This window comes from Sebastes umbrosus, chromosome 20 (assembly GCF_015220745.1).
Source record: "Sebastes umbrosus isolate fSebUmb1 chromosome 20, fSebUmb1.pri, whole genome shotgun sequence".
Lineage (NCBI taxonomy): Eukaryota > Metazoa > Chordata > Actinopteri > Perciformes > Sebastidae > Sebastes > Sebastes umbrosus.
Window position 1 is genome coordinate 3,597,417 of NC_051288.1, and position 27,954 is coordinate 3,625,370.

At 41.7% G+C, this 27,954-nt stretch overlaps 1 protein-coding gene across 16 annotated transcripts in view; it reads right to left on the bottom strand.

Moving 5' to 3' along the window:
* cacna1g (calcium channel, voltage-dependent, T type, alpha 1G subunit) overlaps positions 1-27,954 on the bottom strand; it is a 351,728-nt gene that overhangs the window by 185,342 nt on the left and 138,432 nt on the right. For all 16 annotated transcript variants that reach the window (XM_037754983.1, XM_037754992.1, XM_037754991.1 and 13 more), the window contains one exon: positions 14,896-14,993. In XM_037754983.1, coding sequence (XP_037610911.1) covers positions 14,896-14,993 — 98 coding nt within the window. The remainder of the gene's footprint in view (positions 1-14,895; positions 14,994-27,954) is intronic.

Here is a 27,954-nt window from a genome sequence, read left to right on the forward strand (position 1 = left end):
ACTAACTGGTTTCATACGCTGCGATCCAGAGTGGAGATAGGTTTGATGCACAGAGTTTAATGCTTAAACTGCCCCGCGCTGGTTTCCACACATCTGACAGCTGCAGCCATGGAGACCAACACATCTTTTGCCACTTATTTTCTCATTTATCATACAAAGGAGTTTGACAATCCTCTGAATCTTTGATATAGAAAAAAATCTCAATGTAACAAATTATTACGGAAGTAATCATTTTAACCAATCCGTCCTCACCGAAAACAAACATCCGTATAGATCCTCTGTGCAAACAGCATATATACGATTCATATTTATGTTTGTTGTTACGCGGAGACCTCTAGTGGCCGTAGTAATTATGACAGGCGCAAATGAGGAAGTCCGGTGTCGTAGTAGAAAGAGAGACAAAATCTGTGTAGGGAAGAGATTGGGGTGGATGGACGTTTGTGTCCCGTGTGAAACCAAAACTCAGCGTTTACTTATTTTAGTTATATATATATAGTTATGTTAAATGTGCAAGTACATAAAGTAGGCTACGTAACTGAAGTTGCATTACAAAAACATACTTGTTTTAATCTAAACCACAATCTTTTACTAAACCTAACTAAAGTAGTTTTGTTGCCGAAACCTAAGTAGTTTTGTTGCCTATACATAACCAAGTAGTTTTGTTGCCTAAACCTAACTATGTAGTTTCGTTGTCTGAACCTAACCAAGTAGTTTTGTTGCCTAAACCTAACAAAGTAGTTTTTATTGCCTAAATCCAATTAAGTAGTTTTGTTGCCTAAACCTCACCAAGTAGTTTTGTAGCCTAAATCTAATTAAGTAGTTTTGTTGCCTAAACCTAACTAAGATTTTGTTGCTTAAACCTAACCAAGTAGTTTTGTTGCGGAAACCTAAGTGACACCAAGGGGACCTGTGAAACCAAAAGTCAACATTGACTTATTCTAAGTTACACAAGTACGTTATGTACATAATGTAGGCTTTGTAACTGAAGATACCTAAAAAACACACTTGTTTTAACGCAAAACCACAATCTTTTACTAAACCTAACCTAGCAGTTTTGTTGCCTAAACCTAAGTGACGCCAAGCGTTCTTTTGTAACGGGTTGGGAATGAGAAAAGGTTGCATATACATGTTTAAAGCACAAAGACTACTGCAAAAACTCACTTTATTTTATGAAATGGGGTGAACTTAAGGCACAGTTTAGAGAGAATGAAATTATGCTGCAGCACACTCAGTAGGGTCACAAAAAGACTTTCCTTGCAAATAAAGTTTTGTTTACATTCAGCATTTCTCACCAAACTGCATGTATCCTTGAGGCCAACAACTGTGTTGAATGCATTATCTTCCTCCTTTTAATCCCTTCAATAGCAAAATGATCTGGTGACCATAAGAAAAGCAACCTCCTCTATCATTTTGATTTAGCTCATTTTGATAGGCTATCATCAGAACAGGTCAGCTCTTGATTTTTAGCAATATGAGTGATGGCAGTTAAAAGCAATTCAGCCTAAGGTATAAGGGTATAAAATATTTGATGTTATTTCAATGGTGACATAAATCAAGGCATCAAACAATACATCAACTGGACGGGAGCCATATATGACAACAACTCTTGATTCAGGGACGCGGGCAAACATGAATATCATATAAAGCGCCTCTGTTTATCTCCCAGATAAGAGAATCAATCCTCTGAGCCTCTCCCGACCTGAATAGCCTGCTCATTCCAAGTGATCGACATTTCATATTCAATAACAATCATCTCCTCCTCCGCCTGCGCGCCCTCTCCAACCTCGCTGTGGGCGGCCACTCCATTCCAACAGGCTGGCAGGCGGGTGGCTGTGTGTGATCGGGGAGCCATCTGTTAGCAGGCAGATTAGGTCTGCTTCCTCTGCTCTCCTGTCCAGGTCCAGCTCGGGCCTAGCCAGCTTTGTAATCTGTGTACTGTGAACTAATGGGCTTTCTGAGTCGAGGGGCAGTGTACACCTGTGTCTCTTCTTATTTGCTCCGAGCGGATGGTAACTAGCTCCGTGTCGGCGACTCCAGAAGGAGAAGACAAGACGTCCCTGAGATGGAAACGTGCCTTTGCATGAGCGAGCCATGTGACCCGAAGAGAGGAGTACATGCAGAGAAATGAAAAGTGATGGAGAGAAAAGAGGACAGAGAGCCCATCTGAACTCCGTTCACCTGCTGGTTTTATTTGGCTGAGTTGAATTTACTTGTTTTCGTGTACACCAATTCGTATACAATTACAAAATCTGGGGCCTTTGCTTACAGTAAGCTCATTTCAACACATGGAATTTGATTTAAAAACTTCTCCCTACTTGTGCTTGAGAATGCGCGTATGTTTAGAGACACACCTGACCAAGCGTACAATACCAACAAAGCCGCAGCCGTAGGAGGGGGTGGACAAAAAAAACACCAGACTTTTGCCTAGGAGAGCGCCTCGTGTTCTGTGTGAGACCAAGTCAGTGTTGATTTATTTGTCACGTAACTTCCATACTTATGTTACGCCACTTCCGGTGGTATTTTAACACAACCCAAAATCTTTTCCTAAACCTATCTAAGTAGTTTTCGAGCCTAAAACTAACCAGGTCGATCTTTTCCTAAACCTAACTAAGTAGTTTTCGTGCCTAAACCTAACCAAGTTGATCTTTTCCTAAAGCTAACTAAGTGGTATTATTGCCAAAACAAAGTTGTTTCCTTTGAAGACGGAAGTTTATTTTGAGAAGACTGGAAAGTAAATAGAAGCTGGACATTCGTAGGAAAAAGCTCAAAATGTTGTATACTTTTCGTAAAATGAGAATACGTTAATCAGGAACACCAACGTGATTGTTGGGAGAGGCGAATCAGACCCGGAATCTTATCCTCCAGTGTGGGGCCAGTTATAGTGACACAAATTGATTCCTTAATTACAGGCACGTAATCCCTAACTCTACTTTCAATCGAGTGAGCATAACTAATAGATTTTCAGATTGTCTGGTGATGTTCATTTCCATGTTAAAACATTAAATATAAAAAAAGAAAACACTTTTTGCCAGAAATACTACAGTATCTTAACCTTATTGTCTGTGTTGATGATGATGGTTTTTTGTCTTTATCTTTCTTGGTTGCTACTTTTGTCTACTACTCAAGTCCTAGTAGCTTTAAAGTAGCCTCTCAACGTATTGTCATACAACGGTTCGTATGATATCTTACGAAAAGTTAATATATATACAATATATATATACGTTTTCCTACAAATATCCAGCAACACGAGCAATCAGTGCACCTATGCAAGCCCCTGCGGTGTTCAGGCAAAAAAAAACTACTTGGTTAGGTACAGGAAAAGATTGTGGTTTTGGATACAATTACTACGGAAGTAGTAGTACGCAAGTTACGTGACAAACAGACGTTGACTTCTGATTTAACATGAGGCATGAAAGGCGGTCTCCTGGGCGACAGTCCGGTGTTTTTAGACCCACGCATCCACCTCCCTACACCACCTGTCCGGGCTCACGATTACGTGGATTATATACGAATTGATTAAGTGTGTTATATAAGAATTATAGTGCTTTACTTTTCGTAGGTATAGCTGCGAACAGTGTATGAGAACAGCCTAAGCTTCTAAGTTAAAATGACTAAGACTTTCAAAGGGATGGCCAGGGAAAAGGATAGCCAGAATGTATACGAGCAAATGGCTGTAGGACCGTTGAAATGTAGAATTGCTCATTGTGCAAAGATGTGAGCATGCATGTTTGATAAATAACAAGCTAAACTTATTTAGAAGTTGCTCTAATGCAATGTTTTCCCACAACATCCCATTTAATTTAATTGGACTAAATCATTCTCTCAAAAGAAAGATCATTAATGCCTTCCACTTTTACACAACAAGATGTTAAAAAGCAGCTTAATCTCAGATCTCTTTGACACATCACAGCTGTGTTGGGGAGATGGTTGCGTACCTGACAGGCTATCTGGGAATACCATGCCACAGCACGACTCCGAGTGATCAAAGAACTGAATTTCAAGCTTTAAAAACCTTGAGCTGAATTTGAACTGAAAAATCAAAGTTAAATGGAATCTTTTCTCTTTTCAAGCAACAGAATAACAACTCGCATGCCGAGAGCTATCCGACTAAAAGGATCTTCTGTTTTTTTAGCGGCGAACGGATTGACAGCGAAGAGGAGAAGAGGATTACGCTGTGACATTCTTCGCTCCTGGCAGACGGCTTCCTCCTCTGAACTCCTTCTACCCTTATCAGTCTTTTATTTCCTCAGCTCGGCTCACAAACAAGGAGCCCCCTGGATTAAACCCCGTCCCCTGACTCCTCTGAGGCTCTCCCTCTCGGCCTCACAGCACAATACACCGCCGAGCAGGAGTCAAGGGGTGACTTGTAGGCCTCGCGAAGAATAGAAGATAGGATGTTCTTTGCCAGCTCTTTAATTACAGTAATGAGGCACGGCAAACAATGTGCAGTAGGAGGTGGAGGGCATGAGCGCGCGGGGAGCTGGGAGGTCGATGATGTTGTTGTTGCCTTTAGGGGCTTATCTGAACGGAAGTACAAGACAGTGTGCATGAACCAGGCGCTGCTCAAACACCGGGTCTAACAAAGCATGGAGAACAGGATGAAACGCTCGCGAGTTATTGATGCATGAAAATAACACCACACACACGTGCATGCACTGCAAGTCTGTGTGCATATAAGAGTGTGAGGAAAATGTGTGTGTGTGTGTGTGTGTGTGTGTGTGTGTGTGTGTGTGTGTATGTACCAGTTTGATAAGGCGTTGGGGAAAGGGCACATGCAGCGGCTTACCAATAAAGAAGCGTGCAAAGGCTATTCTGGGCTCAGTCTCGTTAAGACGGAGACGTGTCTGAGTGTGTGTGTGTGTGTGAGGTTTGGTGTCCTGCCATAATCACCTATTGACTGCTGCCTCTGGCTTATCAATCAACGCTGCCTGCCTCACTCAAACGTGGCTTACTGACATTATCGGGAGTTTCATAAAGACTCGTCAACTCAGAGGGAGAGCATGTTGAACGCCTTTGTTCTAAGCTACAACAAAGGATGTAATTTTTTGAAAAGGCTTAGACTATATGGTGTCAATAGTAAATTAATGATCCTGTTTTATCAAACAATATTAGAGTGTAATTAGATATGGCATCCAAGTGTGGTATACGGTAACCTGTCAGCACAGTTAAAGTCCAAGCTCACACGCCTTACTAAAATCAGCCATGAAGATCATAGGGAGAAAAGAACATCACTATCTTCAGCCTTTATATGAAACCTCTATGCTCAGGGAGGCTCAGAAGATTCTGAACGATCCAACACACATTCTGAACCCAGAATTCGAGCTGTTACCTTCAGGTAGACGGTTCAGAATGCCAATGTGCCGGCTAAATCGTTACAAAAATTAATTTATTCCGTCATCCATCAAAATATTAAACGGCAACAAGTAGATCTAGTATTATATGATATGATTTTATAGAGTACTATAATATAGTAAATTGATTATTTATTATCTGGTATGATTATACCTGGTCTTAGTATTTTAAACTATTGTCTTTTATTACCTTTTATTATTTTAAAAAACTACTGGTTTTAGTATCAGAAACTATTTGTCTTTCATTACTTTTTATTATTTTAAAGAACTACTGTCTCACACTCAACATGTGAATTTAAGCACGTTCATGCATGAGTGTATGTATGATCCATGTTTTATGCGTGTATATACATTGTGACTTTGGTATGTTGTGTGATGCAGTGGCCTAGAGCCCAAGACAAATTTCCCTGTGGGACAATAGAGTAGAGTAGAGTAGAGTAGAGTAGAGTAGAGTAGAGTAGAGTAGAGTAGAGTATAGTATATCTTATCTTATCTTATCTTATGTTAGTGTTTTATCTTATGTCCCAGGCCTGCAAACATAACATACATGCCATCTTTGCCCTCGAACCTGAAGCTGAATATTCTCCTTCTTTAAATAGCTACCAATGACTCATTTAATTTCCAAACGAATCTTGTGTGACGAACGGGATCAGGAAAAGTAACCAAATCTAAGCTCAAAATTGTGAGACTTCATCAAAATCACTTTATTCAATATGTCTCATTTAAAATGCTGCCAAAAATAAACTGTTTGCATTGACCAGATCCTGTGAAAAACATTAAATTCTGTACTTCTCAGCGCAACTGGGAAGCCACGAATGACTCGGCTGAGACCAACAGTCACGTGACAAAGATTCAGCAAAATTTCCACTGAACTGCAGGCTGTTTACACAGAGAGAGGACGAGGGAGGTTGTAAGTAGAGGTTATAAAAATGTAAATAGTTCAATATTTATAGCATGTGGAGCCCCCATTTTTTCAAATATCGGTAACACTTTTGGGCACTTGGAAAATGTTATAAATAGAGTCCAATTTTTGTCAAAGAAACTCAACTTATGTTTCTTTTTTTTTATTAATGACACTTTAACTGTTATACTGCATAAAATACATTTCTGAGTTCTCCCAACTTGTAGCCATGATTGTGCCGTTTCCATAGAGGTGCAGGACTTGTTTATTGCAGTGAAAGCGAGGCCACAGTGAGTAAAATGTGGCAGGAGTAAAGAAACGGGTTGAAGGGGTATTTCAATGATTTAAGTATCGGGATTCGGGCTGGGTTTGGGTAATTTCGTTTTGTTTCAGTGTAATTCTTTAAGGAATTTCTCAATGCCCAGTGGGGAGAGGGAAAAGACAATGAAGCCAAGGTTTTGCATTTTCCCAGTAAGCTTACAGTCATTTAACATTGAGTAAAATAACAATTAAAATACAACTTTGGGTCTTGGGTCGGGTTTGGATCTCAAATTTGGCATTCGGGTTCAGTCAGGTTGGGTCCTAAAGATGTGGGATATGGGCTGGGGCTCACACTACTCACAAAAGGCAGATTACATAAAAAAAAAAGACTGGTCACCTAGAGCAGCAGAGGGTGAGATATTCAGATTTTTAGCACATAGTATGGGCCAAGCTCCAAAAATCCTGAATCCTACATTTCCCACAAGGCAAACAGTGGTATGTTTTTATTAGACCGTCCCTGCCTGGTAAATGTCAGTCTCCATGCCCACTGCTGTGTCTGTGAGGCTTTCTGATAGGAATTTCAGAAGTCTCCAAAGCCTGATGACATCATAGTAGTAGAGTAGTACTCCCCACATCTACTAAACTGACCTATACAGAGTGCATAAAATTGTCGGAGTTCCTCTTTAACTCCAGCTGGTCTTGGCATTGAGGAACTGTTGATAACCAGGGTGGGAGAACACATGAGCAGGAAAGTAATGAATTGCAAATTCAGACAGCAGCTGGCTGGCGTGGCCACCAAAGCAGGCGCTTTGGCAGGCGAGCAACCGTCATCCTGAGGTCCTTTTCTACTCCAAAAAATGTTTGACTTGAATACAAAATTGTGTCTGCTGGATAGTGGATGTAAATGTGTCACTTTAGCCTGAGGATAAAAATAGTTATTTTACTTCTCCGTGCATAACAATGACACCTTTACTCCTACGAACAGAAAAAATTAGATTTCAGCATTTTAAAGTCAGTATTCTAGGTTTCAGTGCCTTGAGGCTTGAAACTGAAACCCATTACTGTAAAGCAGCTCCTCACATCTATTTGCATATTGTAGCAGCAGAATCGAGGTTACGAAAGTGGCATTTGCTGACAGTAGATTTTAAATGTTAAAGTATGCAGTTATAGAAGCACACTTTGCTTTGAAACAGCAGTAAAAAAAAAGTAGCGATTTGGGTTTCTCAATAATTTAGCAAATCTAGATTTCTTTTTTTTCCTTTACTACACAAACTCATTCCGATTCAAACTCATAATACGACCTCACTATAGCACCATGTCTGTTTCAATGCCATGAGCAAATGATTCTTTCCTTCCAGAAGAAGGGGATCCCCCTCTGTTACCCAAGAAAACATAATGTATTCTGGACATGCGCTCCCTTTGAATATTAAGACCCATACAGAGGTAAGCCACAAGTTATCATATCTGCCTTGAAGTAGCCAATGACAGGCCTGGGACAAGTTCCCAGCGGGCCGGCACTGGACTTGAGGGTAATAGCCAATCAGGTGGTAGATGGTGGGTGGTGATGTGGTGGTGACATGGCTCAAGATTTTTTTTGGGCTTTGTTGGCAGTCGGCAGGATGAAGCCTGCGAAATGTATCCGTCACTTCCACTGGCAGGAGTGCCATGTTAGCGGATCAATCAATGCCAGAGCCCAGGACGTGGACACCGGCCCAGGAACAATGTGTTCGTTAATACAAGTCTGAGGGTGTGTTTTAAGATGAGCTCCAGCCTTCTGTTCCAAACACAGACTTAAGGTAACAGACAGAGAGAGAGAGAAGGTGAGAAAAAAGAGCAATGTGGGGCTGTAGACGGCGAGGCAGAGTGATGCGAGTACTAACAGTTTATACATCTGCTGATCCAGGTTCAGATGGCTCACATTCTGGGCAGCAGTGGACAAATATCAACAAGAAAGTCGACTAAGACGCTGGAGATGGAAAGTTTACACCACATTGGACTGACCATGGACTGGATATAAGACGTGGATGTCGTCACTGTGACGTCAACCGTTGGTTTGTGGACTACAGTTGTGAAGCCTCGGCATTTTGGCCGTCGCCATCTTGGTATTTAGCCGTTGCCATCATGTTTTTTGGCTGTCACCATCTCGGTTTTTGGACATCGCCATCTTGATTTTTTGCAATCAGAAGTGACACGAGAGGGTGGAGCTAAATACAACCGAATGCTTTAGGCGACCGAAACTTTACAATTGATTTTCATGAATTGAAAATACACTGTCAAAGGGTTAAAGTTCTAAGACGAAAATACAGACAACTCCCACACAGGACAACTCCGACCCGTCAATCACAAGGTAGCCACGCCCTAAAGCATCCCCTGCTTTAGGCTCATAGACTTCTGCACAATTTGACTTATTTTTGCAACCAAAGCAACCCCCTGCTGGCTATTAGAAAGAATACTAATAGTTTAAGGCACTTCTGCATTGGCTTCACTTTTCAGACCCAGGTTTTGCCCACTGGAACTGACAGATTGAGTGAACCCTGCTGACCTGTAAATGCATACCGATATGTACTAGCTGATAATATGTATCAGCTGAGGTGTGCAGCTCTGTTTGGCCTGTTTCAACCCGGCATTAATATGCACCTCATATTCTTGACTGTGTCAGTTCATGATTTACTGGAGTACTCTTGTTGAAATACAGCTACATCTCCACTATTCGCAGTGACAATACATTTCTCTTGTCTTCACCAAACGGAGATTAATACACACGTCCTGTCCTCTTATAGGATTTATGATGTTTAAAATGGACAGCTCCCTATTCACTACAGTAACCTGAAGATCTATCCTGGGCAGTTAATCGATCCATATTGATGACAACCTGTTTATTTGTGTGCTTTCTAGTGGCCTGTGCAATGAAATGTATTTTCATTTACACAGTAGCTATATTACACAGATTGGATGCTCATTGCTTTCCAGTAATTGCCGTTTATGTTGCTAAGTGGCTCTCTGTCAACCGGTGGAGTGTTCAGCTGCTTTATACCTGAGCCTTGAACACTAGCTAATCATTTAGGACCATTAGCATTTATGCATATGGTAACTGCTAAAAAATCTCTTCACACTGGATTTGATTGGCCTGGGGTTGGGGAACAACAGTGTAATCTTTATCCATGCTAGCAGTACAGCATTAGGGAAGGCAATGTCGATCAGTTTGGTTGGTTGGTCGAGCAATTTGATTTTGAGTTTAACATCAAAATTCAAAACCTTTAAACTGGATTGGTATGAAATTTGGTAGAGAAATTTATGGTTCTAATGGGAAGAATCCAAATGGTTTTGGTGATTCCCTGACCGTGCATTTAGCACCACCAACAGGTCAAAATTTACACTTGACCTGCACTGAGTACTTTGCTTGCCACGGTAGTCGGTGTTACCGATGTTGCACGGTGTTCGGACATACACGGATTACATTACATAACTTGCCCACCGCCCCCACCGTCGTTAACTTTCATGTTTCAGCGCCCACGTTCATAAAAAAAAACTAATTTTTAAAACTAATTTGTAAAATACTGAGCATGTTAAATAGTGATACACAGTCGGACAATAATAATAAAAACTGAAAGTGAAAGTGTCTCAGCAAAGAGTAGCAGGAGTACGATTTCACTCACCTCGATATGAGAGTTGACAGACAAGACGATGGCGGAGGATTTGATGTCAAAGCGAAAAGCAAAAGCGCTTATTTGGCAATATTTCGTATTTAAACACAATGCTAATAGGGATTCATAACGTTTATGAAGCAATCTGTAGAATTTTTGTATGAAGCTGTGCGGAGGACGGAGCGCTCACAGCCGGTGTGCGCGGTGCAGCAGCGCCAGGCGGAAACCTGCGGCCGCGCAGCGAACGTCCGACCAGAAAGGCCAGACACACAGCCAATCCGATGTTAAAGATCAAAGTAAGCGCTCTGCATATATTGAGTGTCATCTTATTTTGTAAAATGTCCGGTGTAATCGGTAACACCGGCGCTGTCACAAGTTTATTAACGGGTCGGAAAATTTCCTCATTGTGGCATCGCTACTGAGTAACTCCAAAACAGTCAATGCTATACTTTGAGATTAATGCTTAAATACAATGCTAGCATGCTAAAAGTCAGCCTTTTATTATGCTTTTAGTCTTGTTACATTCCACAACAAGATTAAAGGACAGGTTTTCATATTTTAAAGTAATACTCCCCCTATGTACAGTACATTTAGAATAATCAATTCCTCCTGTCAACACTGACTGTGAAGTAACCCCTTTTTAGTGCCAGTCCTTGCACTGTGGAATGATCGCAGCGAACAATAAGTGTGTATTCGGACATGTGACAACTGTTTTAAGATGGAATTAGAAAAATCTGAACCTACCCTTTAAGAGCAGCAGATGAACTCTGTGGGAATAATAAACGCAGAGGGATTCTATGTGTGTACTGTACTTAGTATGACTCAATGCTGCTGCACTGATACAACTGTGAATCTGTGTCATATTTTATGTTGCAACATCTATGTCATCCCTATTCTGTACCTCTTTAGTAATGTCGCCACGGCAATTAGGCAGGTCTAATTCCTCGTGCTTGGTGAACTTTTGAAAGGGCAAACTGTAGCGCTTCCTATTTTCCGCCTTGTTTCCTACCGACCCAACAAACTGCTGAATAATGGAACAGAAAAAAAAAACACCTTAGTCAGTGTCATGATTCATTCCAACATGTAGGAAATGTATTCACAGCATCCTAGAACTGGAGCACCCACGTATTGAAATGCCTCAAAATAGGCTGAGCTCCACAATAACCATCCCAACCTCAGAGTCATGATGGATGCTGCAAGCTCCTCTGCAGGACTTGATTAGGCTGGTGAAGAGGATGAAGGCTGCCACTGCACCACCACCACCACCACTCTACCCAGTGACATTTTCTGCGCGGGGCTACAGAACCAGACCAAATCATGTACACATTAACGCCGCTATTAGTCCTGTGATTAGGATGAGGAATAGTTGGATGCCTAATGAGCGAGTGGGTGCACGACCGTGCGTGTATATGTGGCCTAGTGAGCAGCACTGGACCCCCTACGACGTCTTTGATTGACAAGAGGGGGTGAGATTACAGAAGGGGTTTGGGGGGTGTCATCGGTAGAGGGGATAGGAGGTTGATGTCCCATTCATGCACCTACACGGGGGTAAACACCTGCATGTACCGCACACACACATACATGCACACACACACACATCCTGGATTCGTTGCTCAGTTTGCCTGCAATCTCCTCTGAGCAATTGAGGGAGCTAATGACATAATTAGAGTCTGTGTTTAAATGAAAGCTTTGCAGGGGGTGGATTGAAGGTGAGACCGAATGCGCAGAGTGGACTGCTGGGTGGGGTATGAAAATGCGTATGATTTATTTAAACATTAATGTGTGCACTGGAAGTTCAATCTGCGCTGATTAAACTCTAATGGAGACTGATGGAAGAAAAGTTGAGTGGAATGTGGAACTTTTTTTTGGTGCGGCTGTTAGGATAATAGTGTGTAAATCAAAGGGGGGGTGGGAATAACAGATGGGGCGAGAGACTCAGGGATTTGTGCATTTGCGTTGCACTGTGTGCGATTGTTGCTATGAACTGCAGTCCTTTATTAATAAAAATTCGGTGAGTTGGAAAATTGCACATAAATCTGTCTGAGTCCAAAGCTGTCTTGGCTGTGGGGAAGCCAAAACACAGTCAAGGCAGCACACTAAGTGTGGATCGGCTTGTCTCTGACCTACATTCCACAGCTCTGTAGGAATTCAATCCCACCTGCGTGATCACCAGTTATATAGCAAGCATTATGACAGAGGAGCAAAAGTCCAATAAATTAAAATAAGGTACATTTATACAGCTCCTGCTACCAAGCCAGATTAATTATGAGAAGCGAGATATTACTTGTTCGCCATGGGGATACGTTATTAAATGTCAGCTAATGTTGGATTATGTCAGGTTCCATGTCTGGTTAACAATTGCAATTATTATCACAATTTCATTTAGCGGACGCTTTTGTCCAAAGCGACGTGCATCTGAAGGTTCGTACGATACAAGCGAGGATCTAGATAGGAGGAGGAACGACGTGAGTAAGAGCCAACAGCAGCTTCAAGTCCGATCGGACACAGGTGCCGACAGGCAATGCGCAGAGACAACGCACAGGGTGGATAGAAGCAGATTTTTTTTTCATCATCATCATAATCATCATCATTAACAACATCAACAATGTCATTAATATCATCGTCATCATCATCATCATCATCATCATCATCATCATCATGAATATCCTAATCAACATCAACAGCATGCTCAATATCATCGTCATCAAATCAATTTAGATATTAATACCGTTTCATCGCAGAAGTCAGCTTGTACGCATGAAAGAAAAGACGTGTCACTTTTTACTGTTGGCTGCTCATGGGCTGCAATATGGTGCTATTGGGGCAAGCCGAAGTGGAATGTAAAAAAGAAGCTACAGCCAGCAGCTGTTAGCTTAGCTTAGCATAAAGACTGGAAATAGGGGGGAGACAACTGGCTCTAGCTTCGTATACAGACGTGAGAGTGGTATTGAGCTTCTCCTCTGACTCTCTACAAGACATCGAATCGAAGCTGTTGAAGCAGCTACAGTATGAGCACATGTATTTAGTTAGCACATGTTAGCTACGCTAGCTTAATCGTCCAAACAACAATAACCCGTAAGATTACAATCGGCATATTTAAACAAAACTAACAACAGCCATAGTCCTAACGACCTTAACTAATATGTTGTCACCGGTTAGATTGACAAAATGAAAAAAAAGAACAGCTTCGTTCTCTGAGGAGCTAAGTTAGCATCTTAGCATTAGTGATGGTTGAGTCCAGTTAGCTAAAGTTGTAGTTCCCTCAAACAAGGTATAATGAAGATGCGTATCAGAGGAGATTTAGAAGTGGGTGGCTGACTGGAAAAGAAGTAGGTATACGCCGTATACTTCCCTGCACTACACCACTGCTTAGATGACAAGCTAAATGTTACATTAACTACATAGCCATGTCCTCAGATTACCATAAATTACATTACATGAATGTTGAAACACCACTGCACAAAGTAACCTAAATCTATAGCTAATGTCTAGCTACATGTTGCAAAATGACTTCATTACTCTACCATGAAAAGATTCATCACTTGGCATGTCTGAGTCTCACTCCACTCAAAAATAAGTGGAGCAACAAACTGGCAACCACTTGTTGTGAAGTGCAATGAAACAGTTGGGAGAGTGCGACATCTAGTGGTTGAATGTTATTAATTGCACCTTAAATGCATACTTCTAGGTTAATTTCTCTGTTTAGTTTTTTTCTTTTATTGCAAACTCTGAGAATACCATCTTGCTGTTAGCATTAGCCATAACATTCAAACATCACTAAGTGACGGTGACAGGTCATTGTCACGGTAATGACATTACATAATGTAAGGATATGTTTTCTGGTGTTTGAGCAGCGGGAGTGTGATGGAACCTAACCACATAGTTATTAGTGGTTGTACGCGTACAGTGTCTGTTGCAGGCTGCGGGGACAGTCGTGTGATTGGCCCAGAGAGGATGGACATACTGTACTGTACAGAAACTGGCAATGGGTACGCGCACACGCGTGTGTGCGCGCACACACACACACACACACACACACACACACACACACACACACACACACACACACACACACACACACACACAGCTCTGTGTAGTCCTGCAGTCTGCAACGGATGTCACACACTGTACGCGTACAACCACTAATAACTACGTGGTTAAGTTCCATCACACTCCCTATGCTCAAACACCAGAAAATATATCCTTACGTTATGTAATAACTCGTCTGCTTCGGATTAAAATTCAGTCCGGATCGAATGTGTGGCACACATATTGGCTCTGGCAATTCCTGCTCTTTGATCCACTATCCAAAAGAATATCGTCGCTGTCGGACGGAAACCTTGTATCTCTATATTTCGTTGTATTTTTTTTCTTCATAAATCAATGTTATTGGTCACCCTTTACATCTGTCTGTGGGTTTTTACAAAAGTTTAACCAATGAAAAGTATTAAAAAGAAATTGTGACTAAAAACTTGCCATCTTTATCAGATCCTAAAACGGTAGGCAAAACCTCATAGCTCCACCAACAACAGTCTGCCCGGGGGATTCAACCTGGCAACGTGGCCTAAAGCAATGGGCTACCTAAAAGTTGTACACAGTGTCCGTATCTTTGGCAGCCTGGCTTTAGTTTGAGATCAAAGAAGTGTATTTGCCTCCAGAGGAAGCCGAAAGTGTTGTGATACAGAGGACAGAGCGTTCGGGTTAGAGAGCTGAAAGTGTGAAGTAGGTCTGCACTCACTTGGCACTCGGTTGATGGCTCTCAGAGGCCTCAGCACGCGGACCGTCCTCACCGCTGAAAAACTGACGCTCTGCAGGTTGAGGGAGTACTCCAACATCCTGCAGCGTGTGGAGAGAAAGAAAGATGTGTTAGCAGAGCGGCAACAAACCGAATACTTTAATTGCTATTGCAGCTCAGAGGCTGCTTCATCAGCTGGGAATAAAAACACAGAAAATGTAAGGGCAATATTATGTAGCCAATTATGTATTGCAAGTATTACATGCTCTCCCGCTCTCGCCGTGCGAGTCGTAATTAATCATCTAATGTTCATTTACATTCGTGCCTTTAGAGATGGCTGCAGTGCATGTGTTCTGGCAAACAATAATATGCTTTCGTTCCGACTGCAGCTAACGGAGCAGAAAGTTAGAAAAACACCTCACACACACACACTGTGTTTGTGCTTGTATATGGAGCGCAGCGTACACGCAATGTTTGTGTGTCTGACAAACACATGTATATATTCGTATGCGCCCTCGCACGATTGACCTTCAAAAGGAGCGAGCGGCTTATGTCCCCTTTGAGACGTCAAAAGTGGGTGAATCACTCGTCATTGAGAGGAGAGCGTGGCATCCACGGTACATAAAAGAGCAGCATCAGATCAGGCCGCCTCGTAACCTTGAGACGGCGCTCACACACACTCTTAACAGCCTCTCCAGCAGCTCTTTAGATGCTCTTTCAGGCTGTGATGAGAGGTTAGAAGGACAGCGCTTAAAGAACGAGAGCGACTGTGGAATGCTTAAAAAAATTCTTGTTTCTTGATCAGTGTTTATCGTCATCTCCTCTCCCACTCACTCTCTCTCTCTCTCTCTCTCCTTGTGTGTATGTGTGTGTGTGAGTGTGGAGCAGATGCTGAGCACATGTGCAGCTTGAAGGGGCGTGCAGATGAAGGAATTCCCTCCTCGCACCGACTCCAAGTCTGCCTGTCTGACAAATTTGCAACACATGTTGGGCAATGTGTGTGTGTGTGTGTGTGTGTGTGTGCGCGCAAGCCTGTTGGTCACCTTAAGTGCAAGAAACTCCCTTAATGAAAGTGTGTGTTTGAGGTGTCCCAGTACGAGCGTTTTCTGGTTCGTTACACCAAAGCAGTACACACACTCTCACACACACGCGCACATCCTGTACACACACATAGTTGGAGCTGACAGATGGCCCGCGGGCTGCAGAGAGAAGGTAAATGGGTAAACAGTTAAGAGAACAGGAAAGAGATGCCCTCCCATCTCCAGCGGAGAGACGCGGGGCTAACGGTATCTGGTAGTCCCTGGGAACAGGTACATCCCATCAGCAGATGTGTGATGTTCTGCAATGGACTTTCAGGTCAAAAGGAATCAACTGGCACTTTTATGAATGTCTATGAAATCTTACTATGAGCTTGAAGACAGGGAGGGCCCACGGACTGTATATAAGAAGTGGACATAGTCACCGTGACGTCACCCATTGGTTTGTGGACTACGTTTTTTGGACGTTGCCATCTTGGTTTTTGGCCGCCCGCCATCTTGTTTTTTTGCAACCAGAAATGACGAGAGAGGGTGGTACAACCGAACGCTCAACAAGACATTTTTTGGAGCCGTCTAAAAAATAAACGTGGAAAACGCCAGCCGTGCCGCTTTCCCTTTTATCCAAGGTGCTTGGGAGGTTGCGCTCCTGACGCACCTGCCGTTACTAAGCAACCAAAACCTGCGTGCTGCGATAATGATGATGAAGTTGTGGTAATTTAACAGTAAAGGCCTCACTGACTAAACTAAACAAAGTCAAAACAAAGAGAAATAGATGTCCAGCACCGTAAATCCCTCACAGTGGCTTTACTATTTGGCTCCTTTCAACCAGATGCTTAGACGTCCTCGGTCAGAAAGGGTGAAGTGAGTACAATAGTCTGTGGGACAGATTATAAAGCTGAAATGATTAGCTTCTCCTCCATATTTACCATAAACTGATATTTACGGAAAAAAAGAAAAGCAATCTGCAAGCTGTGATTAGTTGTTCCTCATCGCATGACATGCAGTGCGGCGTTCTACAAATTGAACTGTGTTCACCTCGGGACGCAGCCGTCATGCCCTGAAAAACAGGCGCTTGGGAACACTTGCACGCCGTGACACTCTTGTGCTTGGTCGCGCCTGCCGTGCATCTACATTGACAACAATGGATATGAGGGAGTAAAAAAACGCAGCATGTGTGCGGCCCCTTTGGCGACCAAAATGTTACAATTAACTTTCATGAACTGAAAACACACTGTGAAAGGGTTAAAGTTCTGAGACGAAAACACTCCCAGACCGGACAACGCTGTGGTAGCAACCTGTCAATCACAAGGTAGCCACGCCCTAAAGCATCCCCTGCTTTATGGTCTATTTGACTCTAAATGGGACCATAATTTACTAAACGAACATCATGCTGTATTGAAGAAGACTTGAAACTAGCGATTGAGACCATAAACTCATCTTTACTGAGGTAATAAATCAACAAGTCGCCCCCCCGCTGGCTAAAAAAAGAATGCAAGTTTAAGGCATTTCTGCATTGGCTTCACTTTTCCTAAACCTCCTTAACCTAAGCAAGTATTTCATACATTGTTATTTAACCCAAACCACGATCTTTTCCCAAACCAAACCAAGAAGTTTAGTTGCCTTAACTTAGTATATGTAAGTATATTTTGAAAAGACTGTATGCATGTAAAGAGCAGAAACTGACACACGTTGCTGGACATTTGTAGGAAAACGCATAAAAAAATGAGGAATAACGTTTTGTAAGATATCATACGAACCGTTTCCTTAGGATACGTTGAGAAAAACTAGACACATTTCAAAATAAGGCCGGGGCTGTAACAGTGAATAAGCCTATTCCCCAAAATGTCAAACTAGTGCGCTCCTAGCAACCACTATTGGGAACCTCTTCTATGATGTTTGACAGGTCAAATACATCAGTCACTACTGACTTCCAAACAGAAAATGGATTATATGCCCACGCTGTAAGACTGAATAATGAAGTGACAGCAAAATGGCAATTCGGTCTGATTATCAGGCTATATGAGATGGAGAATATACAATAATTCCCATGATTCCAGAGCTGAATAGTATAGACCCTATATGGAAAATGTATGGCACCATTATCAGGATACCAATGGGAAAGCTCGTGTTTGAGTGCCACAGACTATAAATGCTATAAATCCCCAGAGCAATATAACACAAATATTAGGGCAATTTTTCGTCAGACAGAGTTGCATAAGCAAACTTTAAAGCGGATGATGAATGACGTCTGTTGAAAAATAGTCCATGCAAAAACACTTGCTGCCCCTGATGAGAGCCAGATGAAGCTTGGTGAAAACTGATCCGTCCCCCCAGCCCTCCCCACCGTCATCTGGAAATGAAGAAACGTCCGAGGAGAAATGGAGTGTATCAAATAAACGCTGGAAACGACAGGAAGTCGTGCGCTGTTTTCGTCAGAGTCCGTGCCAGTGTTGATGATGCTGATACAGGGGAAGGGCAACTGAAGGAGGGGTGGGGGGGGATTGAGAAATGAGAAGCAGGCAGGAGAGGACGGGGGAGGCCCAAACCTTGGAGGGAGTTTGCGTGAGGAGAATTCCCAAACTAAAAGCACGCGAAGCAGAATCCCCACACGGGGACGGAGTCGAAAAACAATTTCACATCTTGTCATACACAGTCCGATACGATACATCTTGATACGGGGTGAGCCGTACAAGGACAAACTCGCAGAAGAATGTAATGAGATTCATACTGTATAAGTCATGCAATAAAAAAAGCGCCCAAAGATATATGACATGCACACACGCACACTCCTCTTGGCGTGTAGCTTCTTAGCTCCACCTTTCTTATCGCAGAGGGTGAATGTTTGTGTTGGTGCCAAAGCGGTCAGACAAATGAAGGATGGTACACACACACAGCTTTCCAGCTCCACAAACAAAGGCAACAGTAGCTCGGAACAGACATACACGCCAGACATAATGCCACCCAGAAAGATCTTTGCTAGGAAAAAATACACTAGGCAGCTCAGGAATGTAGAACTGTGTCCAATGTTTAACCAGTTCCTGTTCCTTTCTGTCTGTATCTATCCGTCTGTCCATCTCAGTCAGTCCAGCCATCTGTCTTCCTGCAGCTACTGCACTGTTTGTTATACTGTTAAGCAGCCACCAGTTCTTCACCACTTTCATCACTTCCCTGGCTGGGTTTCCATTTGTTTTTTTTGTTATGCAAATCATGACGGATAGACTGAGAAAAGACAAATGGAATTGACAAATTTTGATGGAGTCTCCACAGTTTTCACGCTCGATTTGAAGCCGGGGAGTTTGTTTTATCTGAGGAGAAATTATGTGATGAATAATGTTGGAAATACATTCGCTGAATAACTAATGAGGTGAGTTGGGGCGTTCTCACTGCGCAGCAAGTTGACAAATGGTTTTGGTTGTTCTGTAATGTGTGCAGTATCGTATCGGCCCCATTGATCATTCCATGTAGAGGGCTGATAATTATATGGCTATTTATATTGTTTGTCTGGTTGCCAAGAGTAAAGGCCTTTACACAACGGGGGGCAAATTTCATGCGATTAATTCGCACATCAATATATTTTTTCAAACTGCTGTTTTTGTTAGCGGTCGCGGTGACGATTCAACGGAGACTGCGGTTTTAGCTTCTTGTAGTGAATTGTTTCGATTGTTCTACGCTACCTGCACAACACTAAATGGCAGACAAAAAAAGTATTTGTTGTTTTTAAATATATACATGTAAAGCTTCCATATAGAGCTACATCTTATTTTGAAATGTGTCTTTGGCTATTTAACCACATTTGCATACAAAACACCAACACCCTGGAGTGAAACCATTTATCCATAAAATATTGAGTCCGTAAATATTGAGCAATGCATTCAGGTAGCGGTTATTTGATTGATCCACAGTCAAAGGGCTGCTATAACCCCACTGTTATTATTACATTAGATAACAGCTTTGTTATTAGATTATAGGATTATACTGCTTTACCGCTGTGGCTGCACATTCCTCCATCATAATATGCCCTGTCACTTATCACTCATTATGAACTAACCCAGTCATCTGTCCTCTCCACTGACATTCTTTTAGTCACATATTGTTTGCTCGATTCGCCTCCACATCAGTGACAGGCAAGCTGTCACACTACATGTTCCTCAGCACATGAATTGTGAGTGATAGATGTGTGTGTGTGTGTTTAGGAGGTGGTTTTGTGTCTACAGTATATTGTTGAAATGCAACAGTGTGTGCACCATAGGAGGAACTCTTAGCAACCCCTTTATGTAACAACACACATTTAAACAATTCAGATCGCTGCACGGACACCAGCTAATGATGAGAGTCTGGTAATATTAAAGCGAAGTGCGTGTAGTTTGATTAGGGATCAGTGGAGAGAGGAGAAACCACAGAGAACAGACAGATGGAGTGTTTTCATGCTGAATCAGATTGAAAGCCTTTCATCAGCAACACGTTCTGCCATCAACCCACTCTGCTGCTTATCTAACCCAAATGTTAACCAACTTATTCTTCACAGTCACGGCCCATTACTGAATATCTCGCTTTCTCTTGCAGGGAATTCTCCTTCTTCTTCTTCTTCTTCTTCTTCTTCTTGCCCCCAAGCAGAAAAGTCAGAGGTCTTAGCTACAGAACTTGCATTCCTGCTCATGGACACTTCAGGGTTGGGAAATCCAACTACTAGACTCCGTTGATGCACCCTTTTCCACTTTCTGTTAAAGGTCTGATAGGCAATGAGCAGTTCAGAAGTAAAAGCAACACATATTGAAATATTGACCTTTTAGGCTTTTGTGCTTTTTCACTTTCCTGTAGCGTGTTATATAGATTTTTTTTTTTGTGCATGTAAAAGGTCTGCAAAGTTACAAAGCTCAAAGTCTACGCCAAAGAGAGTTACTCTCCCCCACAGAAACACTGCTCCTGAACTGCCTGAAATGCCTTTGCTTGAAGTCCCGCCTTTTCTTCCGTAACGTGGTGATGTCACAAAGTAACACATTTACATAGCGGCTAGTTAGTTTGGCACGCCGTCAAGCAAAGCTAGTTAGAGCGGAGCTGGAGCGAAGGAGGCTATATGACAGTCCAAAATTTTGGAGTGGAAAAACTGTCATGGCCATTTTTCAAAGGGGTCCACTTGACCTCTGACATCAAGATATGTGAATGTAAATGGGTTCTATGGGTACCCACGAGTCTCCCCTTTACAGACATGCCCACTTTATGATAATCACATGCAGTTTTGGGGCAAGTCATAGTCAAGTCAGCACACTGACACACTGACAGCTGTTGTTGCATGTTGGGCTGCAGTTTACCATGTTATGATTTGAGCATATTTTTTATGCTAAATGCAGTCCCTGAGGGTTTCTGGACAATATTTGTCATTGTTTTGTGTTGTTGATTGATTTACAATAATAAATATATACATACATTTGCATAAAGCAGCATATTTGCACATTCCCATGTTGATAAGAGTATTAAATACTTGACAAATCTGCCTTTATGGTACATTTTGAACAGATAAAAAATGGCCGATTAATTTGCGATTAATCACAATTAACTTTCATGCAATTAATCGTGATTAAATATTTTAATTGACTGACAACCCTAGTTATAATAATCTTCGGCTTATAGTGATCAATCTGACTGGGACAGATGTGTTCCCACTGCTATACATAACAGTAATAAAGCTGAGGGCTTACTATCATTGCCTCCAGAAAACTCATTATTTTGTGATTGTAGCAAACTCATGTCAACAAAAATTACTTTGAAAATGTGAGTTTTAAATGCGTCTTTTCTTGCATATAAAATAGTCCCAATTCAAACCAACAGCTCTCGGGTCAAACCAAATGAAACTTAACAAACCAATCTCATTGTGAATGCGCCGATGTGCCTGAGGGACTTTCCTTCCTCCTATCAAACAATAACGTGCGTGCTTTTGTTTGATAACTGCAGAGCTCGGTATCCCGCTGATACCTCAATCAAAATACAAGAAGTTATTATCTAGTAAAGTGCTCTTTAAATATGAACTATCAATGTCAAACTTAGTGTAAGCGATACTTTTCTACAGCAAGAGACAACAACTGAAACTACCCAAAGTATCCTTTCAGCTTTCATAATAATTTCATACTATAATGTCGATGGTAAACCTGAAAGTTGTGTCCATCCTCCAGCCAATCAGACACGAAGATTTTCATGATTCCTGCGTGTTATTAGCTGCTACAAAATCTGTAATTGCAGCACATCCTTTGAGCCAATTTTGTAAATTGCAGGCTTCAACTCTGAGCCTTAATACCAACAAATCCTATAACATGATGTCAGTACTTTGCAGAGATTAGAATTTGTTATTTTTCCAATCCTGTCAGTGATCACAATACTGGTGTAACTGCAACTGAAACCAACAGTGTCATCTGACTGTCCAGCTGCCAAAATCCAGAGGACAAAATGTTGATATGTTTAATCGCTACCGTTTGCTCATGGCAATTCAGATTTACGAGCGGTCGCAAGGGCTTTATGGACTTTCCTTTGTCCTGGATTTGTGCTCCCAGTTAACATACAGACTGCCATGACTTATTGGTGAAGAGAAGTAATTCTTTATGATGACTTCATTACATTACATTGTTGGTAACAAAATGCACAACAGAACACAGCTGAGTCCATTATCTGGATGAATGCTTGCACTCTAAGAGTATTCACTCTCTGTGCACAGAGAGGGTTTCCCCACTATGACTAATGAAGGCAGGATTTCATTTAGGGACACGGGGTGAATCAACGGAGGCTGCAGGATGCGTGCCTTCATTGCTACAATGTCATTTTGGTTGATTATACAGACACAGATTCACATGCAAATGCATCTTCGAGAAACTTTAAAGAGGACCTGTTACGCTTTTTCCCTTTCCTTTAGTGTGTTATATAGTTTTTAGTGCATGTAAAAGACCTGCAAAATTACAAAACCCAAAGTCCACGCCAAAGGGAGTTACTCTCCCCCTCACAGAAACACTGCTCCTGAACCACCTGAAACGCCTCACTTGAAGTCCCGCCTTTTCTTCTGTAACGTGGTGATGTCAACAAGTAACACATTTGCATAATACCTGCCTTACGGCAAGTTTGGCATGCCCTAAAATAGTGTTGTCGCCATACCAAAATTATGACTTCGATACGATACCCTGCCTAAATATCTCGGTACCAACAGTGAAACGATTCCACGCCAACAAAAAACAAAAAACTGGAAAGTAATGGAATAATAGATGACAGAACATGGAAATTATTTATTTTCTTTTTTATTAATTAAAAATGTTAAAATCGATGCAAATCTCACTTTCATTCTTAAAGTACCAGTACTAATAAAATGGGGTATCATATAGTTTTTAACAGCAGGGTATTGCAATACCTTTTCTAGTATCGATATACCGTGCAACACTAGCTTCAAACAAAGCTAGTTAGAGCGGAGCTGGAGCGGAGTCCGAAGAGTTTGGTTCGGTTGACCAATTATAAAAAGTGGGCCAGTTAACCAATTAGAACAGACTGGGCTTTTCAGAGCATTTCAGAGAGAGGGTGAAAAGAGGTGCTGCAGCACAGCAATAATGAGAAAAATAAAATGTTTTTTGAACATTAAAGCATGTAAACATGTTCTAGGAGAAACCCATAATACAAAGTATGCACCTGTAAATAAGCACGATAGGTCCTCTTTAAATTATTCTGCTCACACTTCCACCAACTTTTTCCATCTGCATTTTTCTTCCCTCTATCTCCCGAGCATCCCCTCCCTCCCCCTGCTCACTCTGACTGGTAATCTATGGCCGATCTGTGCTGACCCACTTGTAGTGAGGAGATAATATAGCTAATGGAGGAGAGCCAAGGTGGATAAGGACACCCAGGACAAGAAAATGCAGCGGTCCAGTCCGGATGCTATACAGTGCAAGCTCACAGAGACAGAGAGTCGAGGGAGGGAGGGGGAGAGAGAGAGAGAGAGAGAAAGAGACCTACTGCTGGACTCCTGACAGTGGACAGTTTGTTTAATGGCCATCATTGTTCATGGATGCTGTATCCTTGTCTGTGTCCTCTCTCTCTCTTCTGGACAGCAACATTACTCCTCCACACTTTTTTCTCTCTCTCTCTCTCACACACTCTCACACACTCACACGCACGCACGCACGCACGCACGCACGCACGCACGCACGCACGCACGCACGCACGCACGCACGCACGCACGCACACGAGGAGTGTGTGTTAAACAATAGAGATATGTGTTCATTTCTCAGCTCGCTGGTAGGTGTATTTTTCCCACTTTGCAATGAGTGAAGCTAGCTGTTTCCCCCTGCTTCCAGTCTTTATGCTATGCTAGGCTAACCATGTAAAAAAAAAAACAGCTACTGACCAGTGACAGAAAATAGTAATAATGATGGTAGTAGTGTATAACTAGGGCTGTCAAAGTTAACGGGATAATAATAAAACTGTGGCGAGGAAAAAACTGGCATGGCCATTTTTAAAGGGATCCACTTGACCTCTGACCTCCAGATATGTGAATGAAAATGGGTCTTATGGGTACCCACGAGGCTCCCCTTTACAGAGATGCCAACTTTATGATAATCACATGCAGTTTGGGGCAAGTCATAGTCAAGTCAATGATTTGAGTATATTTTTTTATGCTAAATGTAGTACCTGTGAGGGTTTGTGGACAATATATATATATATATTTTTTGTTGTTAATTGACTTCCAGTAATACATACATACATACATTTGCACAAAGCAAGCATATTTGCACACTCCCATGTTGATAAGAGTATTAAATACTTGACAAATCACGCTTTAATTTACATTTTGAACAGATAATGTGCGATTAATTGGCGATTAATCGATTGACAGCACTAGCAATAATGTGTGAACTAGCTAATATATGATACAACGCTCATGTTTGTCCATTACTTAATTAAGGATTCAACGATCATTTCTGTTGCACTTTGATGGCTTTTAAAAACATAAAAGGTTTTATAAAGATGAGGATCGTTGTAAATACGGTCATAAATAATAACAACATCAATAAAAGTGTACATCTTGCCATAAAGGACTTTGCCAAAGTCAACACCTGAACAGTTCCAAGTTCACTGAGGTGCAAGCCAAGTGAATGCAGCATAACATCCCAGTTGTGCCCTTGTATGATTCGAGTAACAGTAACTGTCTCTCTCTCTCTCCCTTCCTCTCGACGTCTCTACCACCCTCGCCTTTCCTCCTCCATCCTCACACCCTTCCGCCGTCCCCTAAACTGGGCTGGAGCCGATCCAAAGTGTCGTCAATAAATCGTGAGGGGAAAAAAAGGAGGAGACGCTGAGTGCTTCTCTCTCACCTCCTGTAGTGCGACTCAATCACAGATCTGAAATCCAAGAGAACGTGTTGAATATTTAACACCGGTTAAAAGTGCTAAGCTTGTATTTTAAATGTCAATAAGTCGTGGCGAAATTAATAGGTATACTTTTGTGTAATTACCTTAAATGATTGGGACCGTGGTCAAGGTAATGGGTGCACCATATAGTCTCCGCTCTTTGTGCCAGACTCTTCTAATCTTTCTCAAATTTATAGTAAAGCCGCTCTCCTTTGTACACTTTTTGGCTTCCTTCCACTTTATTGGGAGAGGACGAGCACACTGCAGGCTGATAGATTTTTGCCTCTCTCTCTGCTCTCTTAACATATACTACTTTGAAAAAAGTCCTGCAATCCTTCCTTGTGTATTAGAACTTTGTTGCACACAAGGTGAAGCACAGAGGACAGTATAGAATCTTATGTCTTAAATGGATAGTTCAGGTGTTTTGAAGTGGGGTTGTATGAGATACTTATCCATAGTCAGGGTATTACCTAAGGTAGATAATGGTAGGCGCGCCCCCCAGTGTGGACAAGCAGAGTGCTGAAACGGAAGCAAAGCGGTGTACTGCTGTGGACGGGGGCAGCAGCAAAGTGTATTTTCACCACCTAAAAGAAAGGCCCAGCTAAAAAAAAATCAATATCTGTTTGAGTATATGCTATATTTAAAATATTTACACAATATTACCTCGCCATCAGACAGCCCTTTCCAACGGGGAACTGAACTGAAAGTGAAACTTATCTATGCTCTCTTCAAAGCGGCCAGACTCAGTTGATAAAAACAGTGTAGATACGTTTCACTTTCAGTTGCCTGTCAGAAAATATTCCTGTAAATGCATACGAATATGACCCAAAAAAATAATCTAAAAAAATAAATAAAATGCTACACAGGGTGCTTGTGAATATAACGACCCTGTCTCTCACTAAATGACATTCCCATACTACTAAACTGCATTCTCAATTAACATTTCGAGGGAAATGTATTTCCTCCTGGATTACGGTAGCAGTTTTAAACAAGCAGTTGACATTATAAATGGAAACATAAAAATGCAACAACACTACTTAGTAAAGTTTAGGTAACAAAACTACTGGGATAGGATTAGTAAAAAACATCATGGTTTGGCATAAAATGACCATCTTTCACACAGGACACGGACATTGGTCTCCTGAGGGAAAATCCGGCTTTTGTTTGACCCATCTGTCGACCCGTAGTGGACTTTCTCACTTGTTATACTCGTTATTATACCACGTAACTTCCGATCACATTATTACAACACAGTCTCGCAGCAGTTTGTGAAGTACTAGACACGAATTTCCCTTCTTTTTCATGATGCTCAGCAAAACTTTCAACATCGTATTTTTCATGCATTTTCCTATGAATGTGCAGCAACATATAATGCATGTGTCAATTTCCACTCCAGTCTTTTCAAAATAGAACTACTTAGTTAGTTTTAGGAAAAGATCGACTTAGTTAGGTTTAGGCAACAAAACTACTTAGTTAGGTTTAGGAAAATAACGCGGTTTAGGTTAAAATAAAACCGGAGGTGCTGTAAATTAAGCATGCAAGTTTTTCTACGAATGTCCAGCAACATGTAATCCATGTGTCAATTTCCGCTCCAGTCTTTTCAAAATAAAACTACTTAGTTTTGGGAAAAGATCACTTTGGTTAAGCTTAGGCAACAAAACTACTTGAAAAGGGTTAAAATAACACCGGAAGTGCTGTAAATTAAGTACGCAAGTTACCAGCCAAATAAATCAACGTTGACTTCTGGTTTCACACGGGACACTAACAGCGGTCTCTTGGGCAAAAGTCCAGTATTTTTTTGACCCACCCATCCACCCCGACCTCCTCCCTACGCCGCTCTTTATACTTTCCCGTTTACAATTATGTGGATTACATACGAATTGATTTCGTGCTGACCATCACAAAAAAAGGGGTAATTTGTGTCTATGAACACAAACTGCTGTGCGACTAGGCTGGTTATTATACCATGTAACTTTCAATAACATTATACCACACGACGTTCATTAACAGTCGCTCGATATACTACATCACCTGCTCTGTGCGTCACTCGTTGTACTACGTCACTTGCTGCAGTCGTCCACGGACACACAAATGTATTTGTGATAAGTCAAAGACGAATGTAATCTGCGACAAAATATGTTTCCTTCTAAACGTAATTGAGAATGCAGTTTAGTTGTATGGGAAAGTAATTTTTAGGAGATTTCTGGAATATAAATGTTATGCTATTGTATTTCAGAGGTTCCCAACCCACTGTTTGTAACAAACCAATAAAGGTCCCAAGACAAATTTGAGACAAAAATTCAACAGACAAAAATATCAGTTTCACAATATTTTTACTTGTTTTTTACTTTTTGCTCCATTTCTACTAGGAATGGCAAAGACTGTCGGTCGGTCCACCTCTTTGGTCCAGACTGAAATATCTCAACAACTATTGGATGGATTGCCATGAACTATTTGCAAAATGTAATTTATCCAAACTGACCGATACAACCAAAATTAGCTTTTTCATGCATGGTGTCCATCTTCAAACGTCAGACCGGATTACATATTGAGGGAGTACAATGAGGCGATCGACCCAAACTGCCTCAGCTTCTCTTCCTCTCTCTCCGTCTGCTTTTCTCTGTCAATCCATCGCCCTTCCTCCTGTTCCC